General features: G+C 64.5%; 1 protein-coding gene across 1 annotated transcript; it reads right to left on the reverse strand.

The window, feature by feature from the left end:
* Window positions 1–1,348: 1,348 nt before the first annotated feature.
* GNA11 (G protein subunit alpha 11) lies at window positions 1,349–21,135 on the reverse strand. Its single transcript, XM_027049105.2, has 7 exons — window positions 20,936–21,135; window positions 9,362–9,546; window positions 6,298–6,452; window positions 5,793–5,921; window positions 3,028–3,157; window positions 2,800–2,953; window positions 1,349–1,802 (listed from the first exon to the last, which is right to left on the reverse strand). Exons 1-7 carry the CDS (start codon window positions 21,069–21,071, stop codon window positions 1,612–1,614), a joined length of 1,080 nt encoding a protein of 359 aa, XP_026904906.1. The 5' UTR covers window positions 21,072–21,135; the 3' UTR covers window positions 1,349–1,611.
* Between the last annotated feature and the right edge of the window lie 4,863 nt (window positions 21,136–25,998).

A 25,998-nucleotide genomic window follows, 5' to 3' on the forward strand; every position in this document is an offset into this window, starting at 1 on the left:
GGGGGCCCTGCCCCCCCTGCCAATTCTGCCCCCAGAGAGGGCCGATCACCAGGAACACAGCCACCCCGCCCTCAAGGGACTCTGTGCGGGAGCCACAAGACTCGTCCTTCCTCCTCCGGAGCACAGAGGAAGCGGGCCAGGCACACAGGACCGGCGTCTGGGCTGGTGGTTGAGCTGTTTCTGCCGTGTTCGAAGACGGCCCCAATAAGCAGCTGCCACACAGACCGCTAACGCGCCGCGGCCAGATGTCCTGGGCGGGTCCAAGGCATCACCGGCGGTTCATCCCTGTTACTTTGTGCAAATCAAAACAACCAACCCACAGAAAAACACTGTAGTGCTTGCTCAGTCTACATCAGATGAAACAGCCACCTCATCCCACCCCCCCCACCCCCCAAAACAGCCCCCTGCTTGCTCCCACCCTCTGAGCCCCTCGGAAGAAGGGGGCTCAGGCAAGGCGGCCCCGGCTCTGGCTCAGTGCGTGGCCGTGGCCATGGCCAGGCCTGGAAACCACCAGGGGGCCGAGGCGCCAGCTACCGGCCTCCACGCGGCCTGGCCACCGCGGGCCCTCGATGGCTCTGGGCAAAGTGCGTGTGCTGCGTGCTCGCTTCCCGGGGTGGGGCTCGGGGCGGACCTGCAAGACGTGGGGGCAAGTGCTTGCTGCCGGAAGCCTCCGAGAACCCCGCCAGGGGCGACTCCTCCGCTCCTGCCTCCAGGGGACAGACCTGAGAAGATTCTGAAAAAGTCCCCACCCCACTCGCACTGTTTCCAAACTGCTTTCAAAACAGAACACATCAAAAGTGACTCCCAGTCCAAAGGGGCCTCCTTCTGGCCTCCTGGATGCAGCGGGGTGCCCTCGGCCAGGGCCGGAGGGTATGCGACCCTCGGGGGTGTGCGGATGGCAGCCTGCAGGGCCCTGGGAGGGCCCCCAGAGGTCTGCGGGGGCGGGGAGGGCTGAGAGCCAGGCCGTCTCCTTGACCAAAGAGTGGGCACACTGCGTTTTCCTTCCTCACCAAAAAAAAAAAAAAAAAAAAAAAAAAAAAAAGGTTAGGCACTTCCCAGGGCGGGCAGCGGGGGGCGCCACCCACCCCCACTTCTTGGAGTCCAGGGTGTCAATAACTTAGGAAGAGAAAGAGAAAGAAGTCACAGTCCCCAGGCCTCCGCCGCCGCCGCCGCCGCCGCCGCGCCTGTGAGGGAAACGACCAAGAAACGAGGGGAGGGCAAGCCGGGGAGTCCGAGGCCGGCGGCTGGCTCTGTCCCCGCGTGACCGCCGGGAGGCCGCCGGCCCGGGGCCGCTCGTCTCCACTTGTCTCCATCCGTTCTTGTTTCCTTTTTTTTTCTTTTTTTCTTGTTTTATTTTTTTAGAAAAAAGCGAGCCCCGAGTCAAGGCCAAGAAAAGGCGGCCTTGCCGCTGACACAGGTGAGAAGGTGCACGAGGTGTAAGAAAGAAAGACGTACGTCCCCTGATAACTGTGAAATAAAAACCATTTGTTAAAAATATGAAAACGAAATCAACCGGTCTGCGGGCGGAGCCGGGACAGCCGGCCGGGCGCGGCGCCCCAAGGAGGGGCCCGCCTGGGGCTCCCCCTCTTCCCTCGGGCGGCCGCGGCGAGGTCACACGAGGTTGTACTCCTTCAGGTTGAGCTGCAGGATGGTGTCCTTGACGGCCGCGAACACGAAGCGGATGTTCTCCGTGTCGGTGGCGCATGTGAAATGGGAGTAGATGATCTTGTCGCTGTCGGGGTTCAGGTCCACGAACATCTTCAGGATGAACTCCCGGGCGGCCTGGGCGTCCCGCTGTGGCCCTGGGGGAGGTGGAGGCGGGTGAGGCCCCGCCCCCGCCGCGCACGCGCACGCGCAGAGGCACCGCCTCCTCCCTGCTCCCATGAGGGCCCCGCGTGGAGGCCACAGGCCCCGAGCTGCGGTCTCCCGAGGCGGCAGCTCCACCAGCGCCTACCGGCCTCCACGCAGGTCACCGCCCCCCCCGCCCCCCCCCCCACGCCTCTCGGTCGGCTGTTACGTCGGACAGCCCACCACCTCCAAACCGCACCCACCTTCCTCCCCACCGCGTCCCCGACACACCCCCGTCCCAACACGGACGGGCACGTGGCCACACGCATGCACACACGGCCCCATGCGCCCCTGCACACGCGTGCACACTTGCACGGCCCCGTCCCAGCTGTCGGCCCACAGCCACGCGACAATAGTCCACCAGCCGGACAAGGCCAATGGGGAGGGAGTGGCCAGACCCCGACCGCCCCGGCCTGTGTCATCTCCCTGTCCTGTGTCCTGGGAGGCAGCTGCGGGGATGCCGAAGGGCAAGGTGGGGGCCGTCTCTGCTCAGTTTTGCCTTCTGCTGGACCCTGGGCACTCTCTGGGCCACCCCTTCGCTGCCAGTGCCTCGCTCCCTCCCACTGCAGGGGTGGGAGGCGGGGCGTACTGCCGGCTGGGTGGTGGCCTGGGAGCACAGCGTCCGGGTGGGTCCCTCTGCCACCCGCCCCTCTGCCGCTGTGCACCAGCCGGGTCCCTCTGCCGCTGTGCACCAGGCGCAGCGCACGCCCTCCCCAAGAGGACGCCCCCGCTGGGGACACAGAAGCTCGGGAAGGAGCACCGAGGCAGGGGGCCCGTGAAGCCACCAGAGCTCCAGGAAGCTCCCGGGCTCGCACTAACTGAGCCACCAGCCTCTGCCAGGGCCCGCGCGAAACACCGTCCTCACCCGCGTCCCCGCATCGCAGGCACTGAGGCCCCGAGAGCACGCGGGACGAGCGCCCGGCGGCAGAGGGGCGGAGGAGGCCGGCTCACCGTCGAACTCCGGGAAGTAGTCCACCAGGTGGGAGTGCAGGATCTTGTCCTCCAGCAGGTCCTTCTTGTTGAGGAACAGGATGACCGAGGAGTTCTGGAACCAGGGGTAGGTGATGATGGTCCGGAACAGGGCTTTGCTCTCCTCCATGCGGTTCTGCGGGAAGGAGGGGGTGAGCGTGGGCGGGGCCCCGCCGCAGGGAGGGGAGGAAGCGGAGGAAGGTGCCTCACCTCGTTGTCCGACTCCACCAGCACTTGGTCGTACTCACTCAGGGCCACGAGGAACATGATGGACGTCACGTTCTCAAAGCAGTGGATCCACTTCCTCCGCTCGGACCGCTGCCCCCCCACGTCCACCATCCTGCGGGGGACAGGAGCCCGGCGGGGCTCAGCACCCACGACCGCAGACAGACATCTGCGAGGCCTTGGGGGGTCCCCGCACCTGTCGGGGCCGGCAGAGCCCCTGCGGGACACGCTGCCCTGGCCGGGGGCACTGCATTCAGGCACCTGCCCCTGAAGGAGTCCCAGGACTGGGGAGCCCAGGCGCTCGGGGGGGGGGGGCAACCCCTGGAGACCCATCCCCTCGTCTGCGCGCCGTGCACAGATGTCTGTGACACACGGGGAACGGTCTCGATCTCCACAAGAGGACGGAGATAAACCCTTGCGCCATGAGCCTCGGCGTCACAAGGGGGCGGCTCAGAGAGCAAACTGTCTCCGCCAGCAGGTCTCCTGCCCAGCAGGACCAACACACGGAAAGTAACAGTACTAACAACACCCTCACAAGCAGAAGGAGCAGCAGGGGGAGGAAGCACCAGGGACACCCCATCACGCAGGCCTGCCTGCAGGGGTTGGCCGCTGGCTACCCGGGAGTTGCCTGGCCCCAGCCCCGGCCCCGAGAAGGCAGGGGTTCTGGCCGCGGCTGCAGCGGGGGCTGCAGGGAGGGGCTGACACTCAGGGCTGTCGCCGGCCTGGCCCACGGGAGCAGGGCTTCCTGGCAGAGCGCTCCCCCCCGGGAGACTCCAGAGAGCACAGGTGGATGGTGGATGTGCCAGGGTGATGCTGAACGGACGGGACAGTGGTGACAGGAGGGTGGGGACTGGCCGAGGGCCCTGTGTGAGGGCCAGTCCGGGGAGTGCCATCAGGGCTGACGGCATCTGGGGCCACGGCCTTACTGGAAAGCGAGGCCTCCCCAGTGTGCAGCAAGGTCTCCACGCAAGGCCCCTGTTTGGGACCAGGCCCATCTCCTCACACACCGGGGCCGTCAGGCCATTACTCAGTGCCGTCCCAACTCCGCTGAGGGGCCAGACCCAAGCTCAGTGCCAGGGCCCGGAGGCGGTCTCCACGAGTGCACGGCTGGAGGGGAGGGGCGCGGCTGGAGCGGAAGAATGCAGCTAACGAAGGGTGGGGAACAGCAGTGGCAGAGGGTGGGGGCCCACGACAGAGAGGGGGCGACAGAGAGGGGCACCAGGGAAATGGTGCCAAGAAGAGGGGACACACCCAGCTCAGGCTCGGGCAGGGGAGGGGGAGGACACAGCAGGCACAGGACACGCAGAGGTCAGGGTGAGGCCGCGAGGAGTCCCTGAAATGGGGGCTCGGGGGAACCCTCGTCAAGCCGCAGCCTGTGCTCTGGAGACCTCAGGTCTGAACTCTGAGGTCACAACCCCGCCGAGGATCTAATTAAAACAGAAAGCTGTCACCAGGAAAACGGGCTGTCGGACACACACAGGGCGGGTGCCCACAGCTTCTGAAGGTTCCAGGGACCCCAGAGGGCTTCCGACAGAGGCCCGGCAGGTAAGAGAGGGTGCGGACGGCAGGGAGGGGTGAAGGCCAAAGGGCCCCTCGGAACACAGCCAACAGAGCTGGCGCTTTGAGGCCACGGAGCGGGGGCGCCATGGCCGGGGACAGGGGCCACGGCTGACCGCCTCTTTGGGACCCCCGCCCAGGAGGCACTGGCCCCTTCCCCAGGGTGAGCCTGCACACAAGGAGCAGAGGGCGCCGTGCCGGGGGCGCTGGGCTGAACGTCCTCCAAACCAGCGCACCCAGAACCGGGCATGGGACCCGCCGTGGGAGCAGAGCCACTGCAGAGGTCACTGGTTAGGAGGAGATCACACTAGACAGGGTGGCCCTACTGCGATCACCACTGTCTTGTCTTTACAGGAAGAGGGACAGCTGGTCGCAGACGCATGGGGAGAGGCTGCGTGGCCACAGAGGCAGAGACGGGGTGGTGCGCCTACAAGCCAGGGGGTGCCAAGGATGGCCGGCGACCCCTGGGAGCCGGGAGACGCAAGGAACAGACCGTTCTGGCCTCGGAAGGAACCAGCTGTGCCCTCGCCTCCACCAGCTCTGCCTCCAGGGCCAGGACAGAAACGACCGCCCACCTGTGCACCTTTGTTACGGTGGCCCAGCAGACATGCGCCTGCCCTCTGCCACTTAGCGACTCTCCACCAGCTGGGACCCCACTGAGAGGCCGGCCCAGGTCCTCAAGGACCTCAAGGCACCAAGTCTACTCTGGCCACACGACTCTGGCCCCAAGCAAGAACCGCCACACCCCTTCTGCCAACGTGCCACGAGCCACAGTGGGCCCGAGAGCCGGGGTCCAGGACCCTCCTGTCACCCAGCTCTGTGTGGGTCCCCAGGGCCGTCAGGAAGCCCGCACTGCCCTGAAGCGTATCCAGGTCTGGCAGGAACTCCAGATCACCCTCCCTCGTCTGCGGCCCCGTCACAGAGGGCCCCCCGGAAGACCCTCCCCTCCAGGCCGCCTCTGGCCAGCTCCGCCACGACCCGCACCACTACTGGGACACGGCTCACGTGGAAACTCGGTGGCAGCCGTATGAGCCTTCTCTCCCATCGGGGCAGGACGCTCCCTGGGAGCAGAGGCCGGGACCCAGTGAATTGCACTGTCTCCACAGCAGGTGCTTGGGCCCCTCCCTCCTGCAGTTCACAGAGCCCCAGGCAGCCCCAAGGCCACCACCCCCAGGGAACCAGGGTGCAGGTACCTGAAGATGATGTTCTCCAGGTCGAAAGGGTACTCGATGATGCCGGTGGTGGGCACTCGGACCCGCAGCACGTCCTGCTGGGTGGGCAGGTAGCCCGAGGTGGCAATGCGGTCCACGTCGGCCAGGTAGCTGTAACGCGGCAGGGACGAGGCTGTTCGGGCCAGCGCGTGTGGGGTGGGGGGACGGCCTGGCCACCACGGTCCCCCCAGCAGCCCTCACTAGCAGGGGTGAAGCAGCCCTGCCCTGGGTCCCGTGGCCAGGGGAGCCGCACGACTCGAGCCGGCTCTGAGGGACTCTCTCCCAGGGGACTTTCCAAAACGAACCTTCTCGTTCTAGCACAATAGCAGAGGCTCACAGAAAAGTGGCCACAGCAGACGCTCGGGCACAGCCAGGCTGCCTACAGTGACCATGTCTCGCCAGCGTGGCCCACGTGTCACGAGCAGCAGGCGCCCGACAACCCCGTCGTGGCCCTGGCTGGGACCCGCGGGGCGGGCGCCCTACTCACTACTTGGCGGAGTCCGAGAGCTGATACTCGCGCCTCCGGTCGTAGCACTCCTGGATGCCAGGGTCGTCCCACAGGGTCTTGATGGCGTGGACATACCGATGCTCGAACGTCGTCACCTTCTCCACATCGACCTCGCGGATCAGGAGCGCGTTGGCCTGCGAGCGTGGGTAGGGAGAGACGTGGGCTCGCCGGGGGCCCGGCCACACGGGGCGCCCGACCGAGGCGGGCCGTCACCCGGTCAGGCGGGGGCAAGGGTGGGTGGCAGCGGCTGTGCCCCTGTGAGCAGGGCCCGGGAACGAGGCGGTGCCCACGGGGGGTGCCCGGCTGGGTCAGGGCCCTGCTCCGCGGGGCAGCAGGCGGGACCGGAGGAGACCGCGCACACGCACAAGCAGATCCTGTAAAAGGCACCGAGGGCAAACGGGACGACGGAACGAACACCACCGCCAGCCAGCGCAGGAACCCAGTCGGGGAGCCGCTGTCTGGCCTGCACCCCCCCGCCCCCCCCGCGCGGCACACAGGAGGCTGGGGGTGAAGCTTGGGCCGAGGAACCTGCCAGCGGAGGGGGAGGGGTTAGAGCTGAGCTAATCACCGCGGCCAGCGGCTTCTTCACTCACAACTACGACAGGAACCGCACAGCGCCCCCGAACCCGCAGGGCGAGGGGAGCCGCTCCTGGGGAACCAGGCCCCGAGGGATGCCCCAGACACGCACGCGCACACACACACACACACACGTATACACACGTGTGCACACACACAACAGCGAGGCAGGTGGCTCAGGAGACTCTCCATTCCTCCTCCAGCCCACCCCACGTGCCTGTCCTCAGGGTGGTCAGGCCCACACAGCCGGCCACCAGCTGAGGGACCAGGGAGGACACACCCGGACAGAACTCAAAATGGGGAACGAGGGAGCCCCAGCCAGGGCGCCGAAGGCCAGCAGGCTCCTCCTGGACTTGAGGGCTGCCCCCACTTGTCCCCCCTCCAAATGATGCTCTCTGGTCCCCCGGCCGTGGCCTCCAGCCCTCACCTGCCTCTCAGTCAGGGGCCTGGAGAAGCAGGCACCGCCCCCGAAAACCCACTGACTGTGCACAGGTGGAGATCGGGGACCGGTGATCTGCTTCTGTCAAAGCCCAGAGAGGAGTGTTGTCAGCTTTGTGGCCACACTGTGTCTGCCAATGCAGCGAAAGCCACTGGGGACTCTACGTAAACGAGTAAGCGTGGTGAGAACCAATAAAACTGTTTACAGAAACAGGCCACAGCCGGTGGCCCCTGTTCTGGACGCTGACGGACACCTACGGTCCAAACACGGGACCCGCGGGACACCCGGTCGGGACGCTGGAGGGGGCCTCGGCGGTGCAGGTCACACTGACCCAGACCCAGAGGACAAGAGATTCCAGCAGGCCCCGTACGCGCGGCTCACGGCCAGGACGGTAGGGACCCCCCAACAAGCCCAACATCAGGCCCTGCTGGGGGGGTCCCCGATCATCTGTGAATCAGGCGTAAAGGGAGGAAGGTGCCAATCGGAGATACATCAGCAATCTAGTTGATTGACCTTCTTAAGCCTCGAAGCAAACGTATTAATTTAAACCACCTCATGTTAGCCCAGGGCAGACTTCTGGGGCTGAACGAAACACTCCAAAAACAGATCTACAAAAGCAAAGCCGAGGGAGGCCGGCAGCGCGAGCCCACTGGTGCGGGGCCGGCGGGGACGCTGCGGCGAGAGTGGGCTGGTAGCTCCGCCCAAGGGCAGACCCCGAGCTGCCCTGGGACCGCCCCCCCCCCCCCCCCCCGGTCTCCACTCCTGAGAACAGGCCCCCGAGAGAGCGGAGAACAGGTGTGCCAACGAAAACCTGCACGTGAGCGTCTCAACAGCAGGATTCACAGGAGCCAAAACGTGGAAACGACCCAAGAGTCCATCAGGCAAGTGAGTGGATTCACACAGTGTGTCCTCCACGCACGGGCACGCCCACAGATGAACGTGTCCACCGCGCACGCGCACGTCCCTCGGCCGCGAGCGGGAGCGACGCGCCCGCCCCCGCCGCCCCGCGGACGGACCCCGAACACGCGACGCTCAGGGAGGGAACCGGCCACGAGAGGCCACGCGGCGTGTGAGTCCGCGTGTGTGAAACGTCCGGAACAGGCTTATGCGCGGACAGGAAGGGGGCTCGTGGGGGCCGGGGGAGGAAGGGGTAGGGGAGGTCACGGCTGAGGGGGACAGGGCTTCTTTCTGGGGAGAGGGAATGTTCCCCCATGGATGTGGTAGTGGCTTCGCAGCTCTGTGCGTCAGAAACCCGTGCACTGCACACCTTAAGTGGAGGCCTGCACGGTGGCTGAATTCTGTCCCAACAGCTGTTAGTGAAAAAAAAAAGGAACGGGGGTGGGCGGCACCTGGGTGGCTCCGTCAGTTAAGCGTCTGACCGGCTCAGGTCATGATCTCCAGGTTCATGAGCTCAAGCCCCGCCTCGGGCTCGGCGCTGACAGCTCGGGGACTGGAGCCCGCTTCGGATTCTGTGTCTCCCTCTCTCTCTGCCCCCCCACCCCCCATCACGCTCTGTCTCTCTCTCTCTCTCTCTCAAAATAAATAAACATTAAAAAAAAAAAGAAACAAAAGAAGAAGGAAGGAGGGGCGTCTGGGTGGCTGTCGGTTAGGCGTCCAACTCTTGATTTCGGCTCAGGTCATGATCTCACGGTTTGTGGGACAGAACGCCATGTCGGGCTCCGTGCTGACAGCGTGGAGCCTGCTTGAGATTCTCTCCCTCCCTCTCTGCCCGTCCCCCCACTCACAGGTGCGCTCCCTCGCTCGCTCTCCCTTTTAAAATAAATAAACTTTAAAAAAAAGGAAGGGGAATGCCCCCTCCCTTGGGATCACCCAGAGCATCACACAGGGTGCTGAGGGGCCCGTCCCCCGGCCGGCTTCCCTGCCATAGGACGGGAGCGCTAAGGCCCGGCCAGGACGGGTCCGCACAGGCGCTGCGAGCAGGCAGGCCCTGGCAGGGACCGGGGACAGGGGACAGGGGCCGGGCCCCACGCCGCGTCCAGCCCGCCCACTCCTGCCCGAGAGCCTCACCTTATTCTGCTCGTACTTGTACAGGATCTTCAGGGTCTCCATGGCGCGGATCATGGCCTGCATGGCGGTGAAGATGTTCTGATACACGAGCTTGGTGAAGCCCCGCTTGTCCTCCTCCGAGTAGCCCGCCCCGTGGATGATGCGCATCTGCTTGATGAACGTGCTCTTCCCGCTCTCGCCCGTGCCTGCAGAGCAGGGTGCGTGAGGACAGGCCGGAGCCAAGGCCGGGGGCCCACCCGGCAGAGGAGGGCCCACGGGGGAGTCAGAGCCCAAGGGCCCAAGGGCCCAAGAGCTCGGCGCTCGGGGCGGGCGTGGGATACGCGTGGCCGGCACACAGCTGATCTGGGAGGCGCGTCCCCTGTCTTACCTCCCTCGTGTCCCCAAGCATACGACCCTGCCACACGATGGGAAACTGGGGCTGGGGGGCTGGCGCCTGCGGTGCGTCCGGCACCAAGGTACGACACGGGCAGGTACCCCAAGCGTCCGGCCCAGCCACCTGGCAGGGGTGACTGGCCTCCGTGAGCGCTTGCCGGGTACGCTGGGTCTGGTGCCCCAGGGAGGCACGGGGCCATGTCTCCGCCACATGCCACCGCCCCTGGACTCTCAGGTGACAAGCTACTCCTCCTCCAGGGCCCCCACGGCCGGCCGGCCCCCCAGACCTTCCCACGCCCACCGTGGACACCAAGCGTCACGTGGCAACATCTCCGCGGGCCCCCGACCAGGGGCCCCACCGAAGCCGGCCTTCCTTTGGGTCAAGAGTCAGGTATCCGCATAGAAGTCTGGACGCTCTAAGGACCGAATATGTCCCCACAAAGGTCCCCGAAAGCTCCTTCCCCCTTAGCCCTGAAATCACAAACCCACCCAGCATCACGCCGCCTGCTGAGCGCTCCACGCTCACCCGGAGCAACCGCGGCACCAGGAGTCCAAGCCCCGTGTCCCACGCCCACCCAGAAGCCACGCCAAACCCGGCGTCCGCTCCCTTCTCCGGCCCGCTGAGCTGGCACGCACAACATCAGCCCCAGGGTCTCCCTTCTCCCCCGTAAGCACAAGCGGCCGCGGGGCTCACCGGGCTGCTCCAGGGCAGCACGCTGGCCCCCGCCTCAGCCTCCAGGATCAAAAGGATCGGAGGAGAGCCAGCTGGAAAGGGGCTACGTGGCCACCGCACCCTCATCCCGGCCCCACAGAGCCCCGGACCGGCACGCTCTGATCTCGCCGCGGCACAACGCAGCCCGGGCTCCCCTCCTGCGTCGGCCTCGCACCCCCAGGTGGAGGGGGCACCCCACACTCAGGGCCAGCCACTGCAGAGGCTGTTAATGCCCACGGACCTTCACGACGCCCCCTTCCCGAGGGGGAGACCGAGGCCCCGGCAGCGAGCGCGGGCCGGACTCCGTGACTCACCTGCAGCCGACAGAGGACAGATGACGGCGCGTCACTTCCGAGACTAGGTCCGCACCGCCCGGCACCACTGGCCGAGGGGAAGGGGGGGCGCCACACCGAGCACGCTCGAGCGGCGCTGGGCAGAGAGGCCACGGGGGGGACCGCAGCCGGACATGGCCGACACGTGCTCTGCAACCCCATGAGGGACCCCAAACCAGGGCCACCCAGACCCCGGACCCCCAGAGATTAAGTCCCGGAGTGACGTGATCACACAGCAGAGACAACCTGTAACTCCTGAGAGTGCGACGCCTGAAACTGCTGTCTGACGACCCTCCACGGGACCCACTCGCAGACCGAGGCCCCAGACCCGCCCCACCCGCTGCTCAGGCTTATTTTCACCGCTCTGGGTCGGTCCACGCACCTGCCGCGCCGTGGCCCGTGAAGCGATCCGCGCTCCACAAAGCCCCGTGCCCTGGGGGTGGACAGCCCTCCCTGCACGCAGAGCCGTGGCCGCTGCCCGAGTCGGGGGCTCTCTCTGCAGGTGTCTGCGGCCGGCACCCTCCGCAGCCCAGGAGCTTCCGCAGGAGACCGGTCCTGCGGGCCCCGCGTGTCCACACTGTCCTGTGGCCGGGAGGCCCTGAGCCACTATCTGAGTGACTGACCGCACTCGGGGAGACCCGAGCCCCTAACGAGACAGCACGAAGCGGGGCCTTGGCTGCCTCTCTGGTTCCTTCATCAACTGCCTCGGATCTGCCGCAGAGTAAGTGAAACGACCTCGGGTCCCCTTGGGTCCGTCATCAGGTAACGTGGTTACCCGCCCGCCCTCCTCCATCCACCCCCCTTCAAACAATTCGCCTCTGCTGTGAAAGTGACAGGAGGCCACCTGCGTGCCCTGACCGGCCCCCCGCCCCTCGGCGAGGGTCCCACACTGCTCCCCCTCACCACACACCGCGGGGAGGGGCGTGCGTGCTAGGAACGCAGTTTCTCCCGTGCCTTCCTCCTGGCCAGCGCCTGTCCCCTGGGCGCTGCTGACCCCAGGCCGACTCACTCTCTGGGGGGCGACCCGGGCACTGTGGGGGTCGGGCAGCATCCCCGGCCCCACCCGCTTGATGGCAGGAGCCCCCCAGTGTGACAACCACAGATCCCCAGACACGGCCCAGTGACCTCCAGGGGGCAGGACTGCCCCGAGAAGCCCTACTTTTGACAAAAACGCTGCTGCAGGAAAACTGCCCGGCTGGTCTGTTCTGGTCTGTTCGGGAGGCTCGCTCCCAGGAAGCAGCTAACCAGGTACCCGCGTTGCAGCCGCAGCCCCCGACGCAGCCCCGCAGGTCAGCCCGACGTGCAGACACGGCAGGTCGCACGCCGAGGCCACAAGGCACCGCCCCGAGGGCAGCACACGAGGGAACCTCGGGACGGGAGAGGCCAAGGCCACGGCTCCCACAAGAGGCGGGGGGTGGGGGGGGAGACCACGGGAGGGGCCTGTAGACCGCACCGTGTTCAGTCGAGGACCGACCTCACACCGGCTCCTTAAAAATGAAGGCAAGGGGCGTCTGGGGGCCCCGTCGGTTAAGCTTCCAAGCCTTCATTTCGGTTCAGGTCATAATCCCACAGTTCGTGAGCTCAGGCCCCGAGCTGGGCTCCACGATGCTGACAGTGGGGGGCCTGCTGGGGATTCTCTCTCTCCCCCTCTCTCTCTCTGCCCCTCCCCCACCTGTGCGGGCGCTTACACACATGCACACGTGCTCTCTCGCTCTCAAAATATATAAATAAGCTTATTTAAAACATTAAAAAATTGGGGCACGCCTGGGTGGCTCAACTGGTTAAGCGTCCGACTCTTGATTTCGGCTCAGGTCATGATCTCATGGCCGGGAGTTCAAGCCCCACATCAGGCTCTGCATTGACAACACGGAGTCCGCTTAGGATTCTCTCTCTAACGCTCTCTCTGCCCCTACACTGCTTGGGCGCTCTCTCAAAATAAGTAAACTCGGAAAAAAAATAAATTAAAAACAAAATTTGTAAAAAAAACAAAAAAATCAAAAAATTTTGTAATTAAAATTACAGAACAAAAATAAAAATGAAGGCAAAAGAGGGAAGCAGCCCCCCATGGAGGCTCCGGGGGCCGTCCACACACACGTGTGCACACCCGCACATGTACACAAGGGCACACGAGTGCGCACACCCACACCCACCCACACCCACGCCCACGGCTGTGTCAATCAGCACAACATACTGCTGTGAGCCCCGGGGGGGGGGGGGTGGGACAGGAGGTGAGGCAGGTGTGCCCGTGAAGGGGCCCTCGATGCCGAGCCAGAGCAGCCTCACATCTGGTACGAAGCCGGGCTGAGGGAGGACAGGGGGTGGCAGGGACACTCTCCGTAAAACCGAGATATAAGCAGGATGTCAAGGAAGCCTGAAACACACAATCAGCTCCCGGAGAGGTCGGGGGCACCGGACAAGCTGCGTGGCCGAGGTCACACGGTCCCTACCTAGCCCTGCTGTCTAGTCTGGAAACGCCCCCCACACGGCAGAGTAGCCACAGCAAAGACCGAGGTTGTGGTCAAACTCCAGCAGAAGCGAAGTGCACAAAGACAACGTGAGACGATGTGCCAACTACCCTAATGTGAGATAATGCGTTAACTGACCTGATTGCAGCAATCATTTTGTGGTACGTGAGCGCATCGAATCATCAAGCTACATACCTTAAACCTGCTCAGCATCGACATCGCTCGTGTGTCAATAAAGCCGAGGGGAAGAAAGACGCAAAAGGGACTGGCATGGCCAACAGTCCCCATCTGCCTGGGAAACGGGGTAATCAGTGACCCTGCCCACGGCAGCCACAGAAAAAGGAGGGAACGGAGAGAAAGGCAGGTGTGGACAGGTGAGGACCTCAGAGAAAAATGCCACGTATCGCGTGTGGCGTACACTCTGGGCCTGCGTCAACGGAGCAGGAAGCCTCCCAGGCCCGGTGCCGCAGCACAGCAGGCGGGAGCCAGCAGGGCCCTCTGCCCTGGCACAGGCCAGGCCCACTGCCCAGGAGGCGCTGGGCCACCGCGGCGTCCGGGAGGGAGGGGCGGGAGGGCTGGACGCAGGGGACCAGGCTCCGTGCAAGACTGAGCTGGCCGAAGCAACCCAGGCTCGTTTTCCAGATGCCCCGTTTCCGGGGCCAACTGAGCCCCTGCCATATCTGTCGTCACGTAGCGCCTGGAAGCTGGGACTGGGGACTGTGACAGAATCCCTGGCCCCAGGAACTGCCACACACCTGACCCGATGTGCACCTGCCCACAAGCGTCTCGGAGGCCAGGCCTGCCTGGACCTCACGGCTGAGCCCATCTGGAACCAGCCGCTCACCCAGCCCCGCGCCATGGTCGACGCCCCGGGTTCCACTCAGCCCTGCCCCCTCACCTCCCACGGGGCTCTCCCCTGCCCGACCCGCCGCCCCGCTCAGTCTCCAGCCTCCGGTGCAACCTGGCTGGCCCACGCTCACACTCCCCCTGAAAGACATCTGGTTGCACGTGCCCTCCTGGCTCAAAACCTTCTGGCTGCCCACCAGGGAGGGAAGGCCCCCCCTCGTGCCCAAGCGTGTGACACACCCAAGACCGGGCCCCACTCCCCCATGCAGACTCGCTTACCGCGCCCCTCCTCGCCCCCAGCCACGCAGGCACAGCTGCCCTGGACCCAGGAGCTCCAAAGTCGCTCGCTCCGACAAAGACCGGTGTCTTCACTCCAGCACCCACGTGTGACTTCCTGGAACTTTCCTACAGCTGCCGAGAAGCGGCATCGGCCCGGAGGCCCCCCAAGGCCCCCACGGCCCCCACGCCCAGGCAGGTGGTTACAGCGGCCCAGCCGTGCTGTGGCGCGCACTCAGAGCCTAGTGGGAGCCCCCGTGGACGCAGGGTGAGATGGGTGGCGGGGGTCCCTGCGGTGGGGCACCCTGGGCCGAGTGATGAAATCACACCGCCTCCCTGGAAGGAACCGTGCCGGCGCCAGGTCCTAGCTTGGGGCAGACCCCAAGTCCACGACCGTGGGCCCCTGGCCTGCCTGCTGCTCATTATTTCAAGGAGATGTCCGTGGGCACTTGTGCCCCCGGGGGACATAAGCCGTCCCCAGTGCGACTGGAGCCTCCTTCGCAGAAACGCAGCCTCAGGTCTTCCTAGAAGTGCCCTCGGCCCCCTGACACTCCACCCCTTCTCGCTCCAGACGATGCCACCCCAGTTATTCATGCGGCGGGGGGGGGGGGGGGGTCTGCCCAAAGCCGCCTGCCCCCAGCCCCTGCCCCCCAGGCCAGCTCACGGAAGATGCTACACAAGCTTTTTGTGAATGAACAGAATGAACTTGGCCCCCATCCAACGGGCTGGCTCCGCCAAGCATCCCCCGCGGGTCCTCCTCATCCCGGTGCCGGGCGGGGGACTCGACTGGTTGTTAACTCAGGGACAGGGAGCCCCTGGGGGGCAGCCCAGCCTGGCGCCTGCCCCACAGGATCAGATGGGACGCAGCAGGACCGGGAGCCCGTGGACACCCCCCGGGTGCGCTCTGACGCATCCCTGGCAGGAGGGCCACATCTGACCCACGCCCAGCTGAGACAAGCTAAAGAAGAGGGAAGAAAGTGGAAGCCAGATTTGGAGGAGATGCCGCTGTCCGCCCTCACTAGGGACCGAGCTCTGGGGGATGGGCAGGGGGTGGGGGGCAAGGAGGAAGGACGTGTGAGCCCTAGCCCCAGACGGGCGGGAAAGGGACCCAAGGCCGTCGGGTCCAAGGCCTAACAGGCAGGAAGCATGGGACCGCTGAACCCTGGACCCCGGGGGCAGGCCGCCACGGTTCCGGCTTGTGGGCAGCGAAGCCGGGAGCTCCTGGGCCTGCGGGGAGACCACGCGAGAGCACCCCTGCGACCTGGGACTCCCGGATACCCCTGGGACCTCAAGCTGTGCCAGCAAGTCTGATATCAGAGACGGGACGCTGACCTTACCCGGGAGGACAGAGACACTGTAAAGTCCTTGAGCAGCTGAGGATGGCAAGCCAAGCCCGCTCATTCCTTCAGTGACACCACTGTCCCCACATCCCCTCTGGCGAGGCGCAGAGGGATACACTCTGGAGGGTCACACAGCCAGGGACCGTCGGACCTCCACAGACTGGGGCCATCTGGCCTCGGCATTGGGGCGGAGCGCTTGTCGCTCGGGTGTGGGGCCCAGAGAGCGAGAAGACACCAGTGTGCACCTCGATGACAAGGGAGAGGAGGGAGGACACCCCGGGGATGGGGCCGCGGGGCGCACATGCTGGGCCGTGACGTCGGTTGTTCCTCCCAGCCCAGCGGTGGGACAGCTGTCCCTGCTGATGTTGGTGGGCGTCCTTCACCCCACACGTGTCACTGCGCCCCCGCTTTTGCCCCCGTGTGCCAAGTCCTACTGTAGCCCTTCCTGGGGCACCGAGGTACCCAGGACCCTGTGAGCCCCCAGTCCTGCCCAGCCCCCCATCCAGCCCAGCTGGGGAAGAGGGACGGGGCCCGCACAGCTCACCGACACCTCCACAGAGGCTCGGAGGACAAGCCAGCTGGGCAGAGATGGCGAGAGCCTCCCGTTTACGCTCCTGCCCCAAGGGACTCTGGGAGTGCTCTAACCTGACACCTCCTGTCCCTCTCAACATGATGCCCCGGGGCCAACACGAGGCCAGTTCCCAGGGGACCGGCCGGAGCTGCCCCTTCCGAGGAGTCTGCGAGTGCCCGGGGCACAGAGCGCCATCCAGCTGCCAGGGCTCAGGAAAGGTAAGGAGAAAAGGCAGTGAGACGGTGAGTCCCCGTGCTGCAGGACAGGGTGGCCCTGCTCAGGGGCAGAGGGAACTGCCAGCCAGGTGGACGGTGTGGTCGAACAGACAGGAGATGGCGGCCCCCGTCTGTCCCTCCCCGCCACCCTTACTTCCGATTTCCAGAAGACAACGCCGAGACCGGGAGTCACGCAGAACAGAAACCCCACCCCACACCTGCCGGCCGGGTGCTGAGGGGTGGGGACAGGTGCCTCCCAGGGCCGTCGCAGCTGCTTTCATAGGGGACGTGGTGCAAAGTGCCCAGGAGGACGGGCAGCGACAGGATCAAAGGGCTCCCTCTGCCTGCCGAGCACCTGCTGTGTGCCAGGGGCCTCAGTGGCACCATCACACTTAATCCTGGGACAGTCATTCCCATCAGACGGAGGAGGAAACCGAGGGCGGGAGCCGTGGTCCCGCCCCAGAGCCAGCGCCCCCCGACTGCTCCGAGCCGGCTGCACAGGGAGCCCTCAAAGCAAGCCCCCCACACCCACCAGCAGGAGCCCCCGAGGAGGGTAACCGTGAGCTGTCCGCTGGGGTCCCCATCTGTTCACATCAGAGCAGAGGGCCACAGGTGAGATGGCATGGGGCCCACCTGAGCAGGGAGGCTCGGGTCCCCAAGGGCTGTGGTGGCAGCACCAAGTCACTCCCGTCCCACTTCCCTGGGGGATGTGAATTCCATTAGCAAATGGAAGTCACCGGCCACCATTCCTGAGACTGCAGGCTCTGCACCGGGGGCCGGGGTGGCGGAGACCCGAAGGTGGGGAGCAGCAGCGGGAGCAAGGACGACACCGCACGGCGACTGAGTGGACGTGAGATGGGACCCAGACGCGGGCCGGATGCCCCACGGGGGACAGATACGGTGGCTGCCCCCGAAGACAGGCACCGGGACCGTGGGCACAGGAGCTACAAACACCTGCGAGAGGCTGCACACCTGAGGGCTGGGATGGCGCTTCTGTGAGCAGCCCGAGCCCACGGACCCCAGAGGCTGGCTGTCCTCGGCTCCCGGGCCGCCCTGCCCGCCGGGACAGCCGTACCCGCAGATGGGGCCCCTCCTCCCGAGGGCAGTGGGTCCGGCTCAGTCCACCCACTCAGTCCAGCCGGCGTGGCCCGGAGCCCCAGACCAGACCCGCCCGCCCCGGCTGAACTTTGCACCGGGCACCATCTGGGACCGAGGGGGACAAACACACCTCCCCTCCCCCTCCCCGGAGTTCTGTAAGCGCCAAACGCCGGGCACCGCGAGCGGCGATGCCCGTGGCCGCGCTCCTGGGGCTGCACCGGGGAGGGCTCCACCACAAAAACATGAAAGTGAAACCTCTTGCGGTTAAATATCTGAAGCAGAACACTTCCTCATGTCCCACCGCAGCCCGGCTGGGCACGGCGCACGCGGGGAAGGAGCAGAGCCTGGAAAGGCCTCGATCTTCCATCAGTGCATCTGTGCAATGGGAGCTCAGCGCCCGGGGTACACCTGGCGGCCCCGCGGGAAGGAGAGAGAGCCGCGTCCAGGCGCTGGCGTCCTCCCGCACGTGCAGGGAAACTGAGGGAGGGGGAGCTCTGAGGGCAGCGCGGGGCTCCCGCAGCACTAACACGGACTGCGCCCCGAGAAAGCACACCCTCTGGGCAGGAGAAACGAAATCTGAATTTAAGGGGCGTCAGGCACATCCTGGGGTGGGTCACGGGCCCGCCGCAGCCCAGGGGCTCCCCGAGGTGCCTCCCGCTCTCCGGGGTCGCAGGGCGCGCAGCATGACCGCCCTGCCAGGAGCCGGTGGCCACGCTCCACACGCTCCGCTCGGCGCCTCAAAGCCCCAGGAGGCGCGCCCTTCCCACCAGGGCCACCACACCCCATGCCAGATTCCGGGCCTTTCCACTGCCCTTTGGGGGCCGGCGCAGCCGACAGGAAGCCTGTGGAACTGACCGCCCTGCTTTATTTAGAAGTCCCAGAGTCGCGGAGGCTCAGCCGGGCCGTTCGCTGCCACCTCCAGTGACCGGGGTTCCCGTGAAGATCTCAATTTTCAAATAAACCCGCCCTAAGGAACAGACGAGGGGCACCCCCAAGTGACAGAAACACAACAGCAAAGGACCTGGCCAGAAGAGGTCACGGAAGGCAGAAGCCAGCCAGGCCTGCCCGGGACCCCTGTCCCTAGAGCTCCTAACGGGGTTTCAGCCCGCAGGCCACGGGGTCCTCCCGCGCACAATTCTGAGTCCTCAGGACCCAGATCCCGGGAGCTGGCCCCGCTCAGCCGCGCCCTCTACTCCCGCTCCGGACAGGACAAAACGGTAACCAGAGCACGGCCTGACCAGCAGCACCCAGAGAGCTGAATGCGCGCATCGCACACGTTCACACACACATGGCCTACCAAACACGCACGTGTGTATGCAGCTTTCTGGTGGACAAATGGAGAACTCGCTTCGAAAGCCCTCCCCAAACACCTGACGAGCCTACACCCCAGCTCCACAGCCCGCACTGGACCCCGTGTGCTGGCACGGAGCATAGCCTGGGGCGGGGGGGGGGTTCCCAACGGGGGCGACCCTGCCTCCAGGGCACCCCAGGCATTTGCTGCTGTGCTCTATGCCACAGATCTTCACCTCGGACCTGCAAGCCCACCCCTTCGTTTTCCCATCTGCCCCCCATGCCTAGCACGTCATGGCCTCGGGGACGGGTGCATGACCCCCCACAGTGCAGGCTGGCAGGGGACGGCTGGGTGCCTCTCCAGGGTCACGGGGCGGCAGAGGTGTGGGGCTGTAAACAGGCACCACCCCCGCCCACAGGCAGGCACCAACACTTTCAGCAGGTGGCCCCGCTGGGTCCCCCAATCCAGGGACACTGGAGACGCACACCAAGGCTGCAGAAGCGTGAGCTGCTGACCTGCCCCCTCGAACCCCACTCAGCCCAAAGCCTGCGTGCTCAGGACAGGTGGCGGGAGCACCTGGAGGCTCACACAGCCCCCAGGCAAAGGCCAACTGGTGGTACCCTTACGAGGCCGAGAACTTCCGAAGCCCCCTCCCATGATAAAGTCTGTGTCACACTGGGAAAGCCAGCCAGAGCCATGCTGTCCCCCTAAAGACCCCTCGGCCCCACTGCAAGTCTCCCCCAAACGTGAAGATTACTCTCTGCCTGTCTTTTCTGCAAGGATGGCCTATTTTGCAGTCTTCGAGTAAATCGGGACGTATGTTTGGAAAAAAAACAACAGGAAAGGTACTTCATCAAATGGGGGGCCCACGTGGGTTACCACAAGCAGGAAACGCAATGCACCCCCCTCAAGACCTGCCACCTCCCAAAGGGCCACCCACCACTCATTCACCTGCAGGCTCGGTTCCTCTAAACCCCCCGCCACTCTCTGGGCTCACCCGCCTGGGCCAGCCGCCCGCTCCCACTCTGGGCCCGTCCAGGCTACCCCTGAGGGCGAGTGAGCATTTCCAGCCTTCCCCGTGGTGCAGGGCGCAGGGCTGGGGAGAGCAGGGCAGGGCCAGGGTTTCTGTTTTGTAAACGACCTTCCTGCCTTTGGCGGTGGTGCCCTGCGACAGCCCTCACTAGGGTGACAGCACTTTGCCAACAGCCGGGCCCACTCGTCCCTACAACAGGTGTGCCTTGGGGCGATGGGACAGGAATCTTCTGCAGGAGGAGGCCGACCTGGGAGAGCCCGCTCTCACCAAGACAGAAGGAAGGGGTTTGCGGAAGGGTGGTGAGCTGGCCGCTTCTAAGAATCTGGGATAGTTCCTGCAGTGCCCGCACCCTGGCCTCGGCCTGAAACAGAAACCCCGAGGGAACGGAAGGCTGTCTTCTCCCGGAAGGGATGTAAAACCGTTCAAGGAGGTTCTCCCCGCAGCGGGAATGGGGTGCTAGACGGGGGACAGACCCCCCCGCACACAGGAACAGGGCTCCACCTGCTGGGAAGAACCGAGACAAGATCCCGGGAGGTGAGGGGCACAGCTAGCGGGTGACAGCCCAGAGGTCCGCTGCTGAGCAGACGCTGGGGCAGCGACCGGCTAGACTCGGTAAAGCAGGGACAGACGGCCAGCCCTGCGTGGGCAAGGGGCTTATGAGGTGAGAAGTGGCACAGGGCTGACCCTCGAGGGTTCTGGGTCCCTTCCCAGGCAGTAGAGGCAGGGGCTGACCCCACAAGGGCCTGGACATCTGATGTGGACGGCAGAAGTAGGGGAGGATTCCCGAGGCCCGACGCGGACAGCACAGGCACGGCTGACCCCACAGGGGCTGGGACTTGCCGTGGACAGCACCGGGCAGGGCCGGCCCCGGAGGAGGCTGGGCCGTGCTGCGGACAGCACGGGCAGGGACGGGGGCCCGCCGCGGACGGCACGGGCCGCGGGCAGCACGGCGGGGGCGGCCCCACCCGGCCGGCGCGGACGCCCGCTGGCCAGCGGGACCCCGGCAGGCCCGGCCCCACTCACCGAGCAGCAGCAGCTTGAGCTCGCGCCGGGCGTCGCGCTTGTCCCGCCGCAGCTGCTTCTCGATCTCGGCGTTGATCCGCTTGGACTCCTTCACCTCATCGCTCAGGCAACACGCCATCATGGACTCCAGAGTCATCGTCCCGGCCCCGGCCGCCCGCCGGCCGCCCCCGCCGCCGCCGCCGCCGCCGCCGCCGCCGCAGCCCCCCGGCCCGGCCCTGGCCCTGGCCCGGAGCCGCCCCGGCCGCGCCCGCCTGGCCCTAGGCGTTCGGCCCCCGGGGCCGGCCGGTCCGCCTCGGCCGCCTACGAGCGCCGGTCCCCGCTCGGCCGCGCACTCCCGCCCAGCTGCCCCGCGCCCGCGCCCGCGCCGCCGCCGCCGCCGCCGCCGCCAACCGCAGCCGCCGCGACCGAGCGACAAGCGGTGCACAACCTAACCCGCGCCTGGACAACGCCGACGGGCGGGCAGTGCGGCCAATGGGAGGGGGCGGTGGCCCGCGCGCCCGCCGCGGGGGCGGGACTAGCGGCTGCGCTGGGCGGGGCGACGCGCGGGCGGGGCGGGGCGCGGCGCGGCGGGCGCGCCCGCGGGTTAGGTTGCGCCGACGTGGGAAGGGGGACGCGCAGCCGGGAGCCGGGCGGGGCCGCCCGGGATTGTGGGAATGTGGCGGACTCGGCCGGCCGGCTCGTCTGTGCTCGGCTCCGCGCGGCCCCGCTCGGGCGGGCCGCTGGGCCCCGGAGCGAGCGGCGTGGACCCCGTAGCTGCCGTCGCGGCACCTGGGGACCTCGGCCCGCCGCGAGACGCTGGGGTACCAGCGCTCACGGTCTCCCGGGAGAAGCCTTGGCATTGCCTGGCCGGAAACGAACCTTCCTCTCATCCGCTAAGCTTTAAAGGAACGCCTCCTGTATATGGGGCCCGAGCCCAGCACTAAAGCAGCGCCTGCTATATGCCCAGCAGGAAACAAGCATTAATGGTACACTGACTATAAACCAGGCACCGAAGCAGGCATTACTCCAGCACCTACTGTATACCAGCCACTTACAAAGCGTTAACGCAGTGCCTGCTATTTGCGGGGTATTATGTTCCATATGCATATGAAGCAAGCGTTAATGGAGAGCCTGCTGTAAACCAGGCAGGGACCAGGCATTCACGTAGCACCTGCTGTATACCAGATGTGGCCTATGCATTGGAGCAGCATCTGCTTTCCAATTAGGCATGGGCCGAGCACTAATGTTAATACCTGCTATGTACCGGACAGGGCAAAAGCGTTCTGGAGTGCCTACTGTAAACCAGGCACGGACCAGTGCAGCGCCTGCTGTGTTCAGGCAGGAGACAAGCATTAATGAGATGCCTATTGTATACCCAGCACGCTTTAAGCCCTTTGAACCAGCCCTACTGCCCAGTTGATTTTATTGGAACGTAGCCAGGCCCTCTCACGTAAGTATGGACCTGGGCCACTTTCACCCTGAACCCATGGAGTTGTATAGTTCCGACAGCCCTAAAATGCTTACCATCTGGCCTCTCACCAAAAGAGACCTAGAACAAGGTTCCAACACAGAGAGAGGGTGCTCCATCAACGTGTTTTGAATGACAGAAAGAGAATAAAAGGGCCTGAAGTGTTCCTAGTGCAGGCAGACAAGGAAACGGAGGCTCCACGAGGCACGGGTCCCTGCAATGGCATCTCTCCCAGCCCTGACCCAGAAGGACGCCCACCTCCTCTCCCCGCCTGGCCATGCCCAGATCCACAGCAGGCTGCACCTTGACTTGCTGTTCTAGCCTATCTTGAGATATGAGGTGAGGGGAGGGTCAAAGGCTCCATTTATTAGTTGACTGGGTGTGTGGGAAGATGGGCTCCTTGAAACTCTCCTCTCTGGGACTTCCATCCGCACCTGAGTGGGACACACAGCCAGGGCAAGGGGCCTGGGGCTCCCCCCCCCCCCGCGAACAGACAAAAGTTCCGGGTGTTGTTTGCCATCCACAGTGACCACCAGACCGTGAGCTCCAGGAAGGCAATGACCGCATGTGTCTTGGTCCCCGTGGGGTCGCCAAGTCCAGCAGCGTCTTGGGCTTCCTTCCTGCGCCAGCGACACTCCTGTGCGCCAGGTGCTGGCTGGACGGTGACGAGTGAAATCACTTACTCATGGTGTGAGCGCCACGTGTGCAGGGAACTTTGTCCGTCTCATTCCCTGTGGTGTCCCCAGCACGAAAACAGCACCGGCATACAGTGGGTGCTCGATAAATGTTTATGAAAACAGCAAAGGAGCCCAGCTCCCTTGCCTGCTTCTTCTCTGTCTCTGGAGCAAAAAGCAATCGGTATAATCTCTTGCCTCCTGTGTTCCTGTTTCTTGCTGCTGTCGTCCTCCTCCGTATGCAGGGCTTAAGCCTCAGGATGGAATCTTCCTTTGGCGGCTCACTCTTGGGTGGACTGGAGGTGGGCGACTTCACTTCTCTGGGCATGTTTCCCCCTCCGTCAAGTGGGCATAATACTCGTTCTTTGTCAGAGAGCTGTTGTAAATAGCCAGGGAGAGGATTCTCGAGAAGCACACAGTAGAAGCTTAACGTTTGCTTAAACGTTTAAATACTCATGGACGGTGGCAGATTACCCCTACAATGGCCCCCAGAGAGCCCTGCTTCCTGGTATTCACGGCCTTATGTAATTCACCCGCCAGCTAGGATGTGGCTCGAATTTGGCGATTGTGATTTACTTCTGATACACAGACTACGGAAGTTGCGGGTTCCAGGATTTGGTGACACGGTGTTTCTGGATTCCATCTTGGGCTCCCTCTTGAGTTCGTAGTGTCTGCTGGAGAAGCTGGGTCGGGTGGGGTGGAGGCTCCCGCCAGCGCCCAGTGAGGCCCCAGTTGCAGGGGGCGGGGGGGGGGGACCCTCAGATGAAGCCACCCTGGCTGACAGTGTGACTGCCATTTCATGACAGATCCGAGCCACGACCATCCATCTAGGTGCTCTCCAAGCTCTGACCCTCAGCCGCTGTGTGAGGCGATGAATGTTTCTTGTTCTAAAGCATCAGGCTTCGGGGTGATTTGTTACACAGAAGTTGGTAACTAACGCGCGCACCCAAGAGAAATGAAAACAGAAAACCTCGCTGGCCAAGACCTGCCCTCAGGGGCGCCTGGGCGGCTCAGTCCCTTGAGCATTCAGCTTTGGCTCAGGTCATGGTCACGTGGCTCGTGAGTTCGAGCCCCCCATCGGGCTGTCTGCTCTCGCACAGAGCCCCCTTCGGATCCTCTGTCCCACCCCTCTTTCTCTGCCCCTCCCCCGCTCATGCTCGCTCTCTCAAAGATGAAAAATAAAATAAAATAACTTCAGAGCGGCTTGCTCATAACACCCCTAAAGTGGGGGTGACCCAAAGGTCCACCGGCAGGTGAGTGGACAAAGTGTGGTCCACCCATACATTGAAATATTACTCAGCCATAAAAAGGGGAAAGACACACAACAGCCTGAGCGAACCTTCGCTGCCTTCTGCTGAACGCAAGAAGCCAGACACAAAAGAGGATGTGCTGTTCGGCTCCACTTATGTATAATTCTGGGAAATGCCAAGTTCAGAGATCTGGAGTGACTACAAGGAGGTTTCTGGTTGTCTGGGGGGGGGGGGGGGTGGGGACAGGCCGGGGCACAGGGGGACTTTCTGGGGTGATGGGCGTGGGTTTTCGCCATTTTGATTATGCTGGTGGTTTCACAGAGGTAGACACGTGACAAAAGTCCTCTGTCTACTTTAAACCTGACATTAGGGGCTCCCGGGTGGCTGAGTCGGTTGAGCGTCCGACTCTTGGTTTTGGCTCAGGTCACGTTCTCAGGGCTGTGGGCTCAAGCCCCAGGTCAGGGTCCAGGCTGAGCACAGAGGCCCCTCCTACCACAGCCCTGCTGGGGAGGGGGGGAGGGGGGCCTGGGAGGAGGAAGTAGGGGGAGGTGCAGGGAGCAGATCCACAGGGGGCGCCTCCTCCTTCTCATCCATTCTCCCAGTGCCTGCTATGGGCAGGGAGCTGGGCGTATACCAGGAAGGGCCCCGGTGGGTAAATAGGGAAACTGAGGTCCACAGAGAGACAGTGAACTGGCTCCAAGGCCCAGGCAGTTGCTAAACGCTGACTTGGGTTTCCCCACCCAGAGAGACAAAGTCCGTGGCTGCCACACCTTGATGGCTGGGAGGCCCTGCCTTCCTGGCTCCTGGTGGCCTCCTGGCCTCCGCTGTCCTTGGAAGTTGGCCTCCCGTGCCTTGAGGAGTTCAGTTTTATGAGGGGTCCGGAGGCTGGGGGAGAGGCCGCTTCCTGGCACAGAGCAAAGGTGAGGGGGCCCAGGCTGGGGCAGGCAGGTCGGAGGGGCACCCAGGGTCAGAGCGCCAGCCCCGGAATTGGGTGACAGATGTCTCGGCACTCAAGTCCCTGACCTTCTCCAGACCTCGGTGCCGATTTTCTAGAAAAGAGATCACTAGGGGCGCCTGGGTGGCTCAGTCAGTTGAGCGTCCCACTCTTGATGTTAGCTCAGGTCGTGATCTCACAGTTCATGAGTTCGAGCCCCCCGTCGGGCTCCACGTTGAACAGCGCGGAGCCTGCTTGGGATTCTCTCTCTCTCTCTCTCTCTCTCTCTCTCTGCCCCTCCCCCGCTTGCACTTTAAAAGAAAAACAAGAAAGAAAGAAGGAACTCACCAGCATCACGTGGACACTTAGCGCCCCAGGAGCCTGAGGGAGGCTTGAGTCTTTGTCCTGCCGTGTGTCCCCAGCGCTGTCCCCAACCCGCAATCGCAGAGGCTCTTGGCGTGCGCATTTTTTCGCTTTCTCAAAGTCGGCGCAGTCCAAGGCGACCGAGGGGCTCTGGGTCCGTGAGGGTTACGGTTTTGTTCCCAGCGCCCAACACCCGGCCTGGTGGGTACCAGGCACTCAGGCATATGCCTATTGCACACCTCTGTACGTATTAGGTTTTGCTCTCTACCCAAAAAGACATACGGAGGGCCCACGAGCACTTAGGAAAAAGCAAATTAGCCAGAATGGCTAAGACGAAAGAGTCTGACCATACTAAGTGCTGGCAAGAACAGGGGCAACGGGAGCTCTCATCCACA

This window comes from Acinonyx jubatus, chromosome A2 (assembly GCF_027475565.1).
Source record: "Acinonyx jubatus isolate Ajub_Pintada_27869175 chromosome A2, VMU_Ajub_asm_v1.0, whole genome shotgun sequence".
Classification (NCBI taxonomy): Eukaryota; Metazoa; Chordata; class Mammalia; order Carnivora; family Felidae; genus Acinonyx; species Acinonyx jubatus.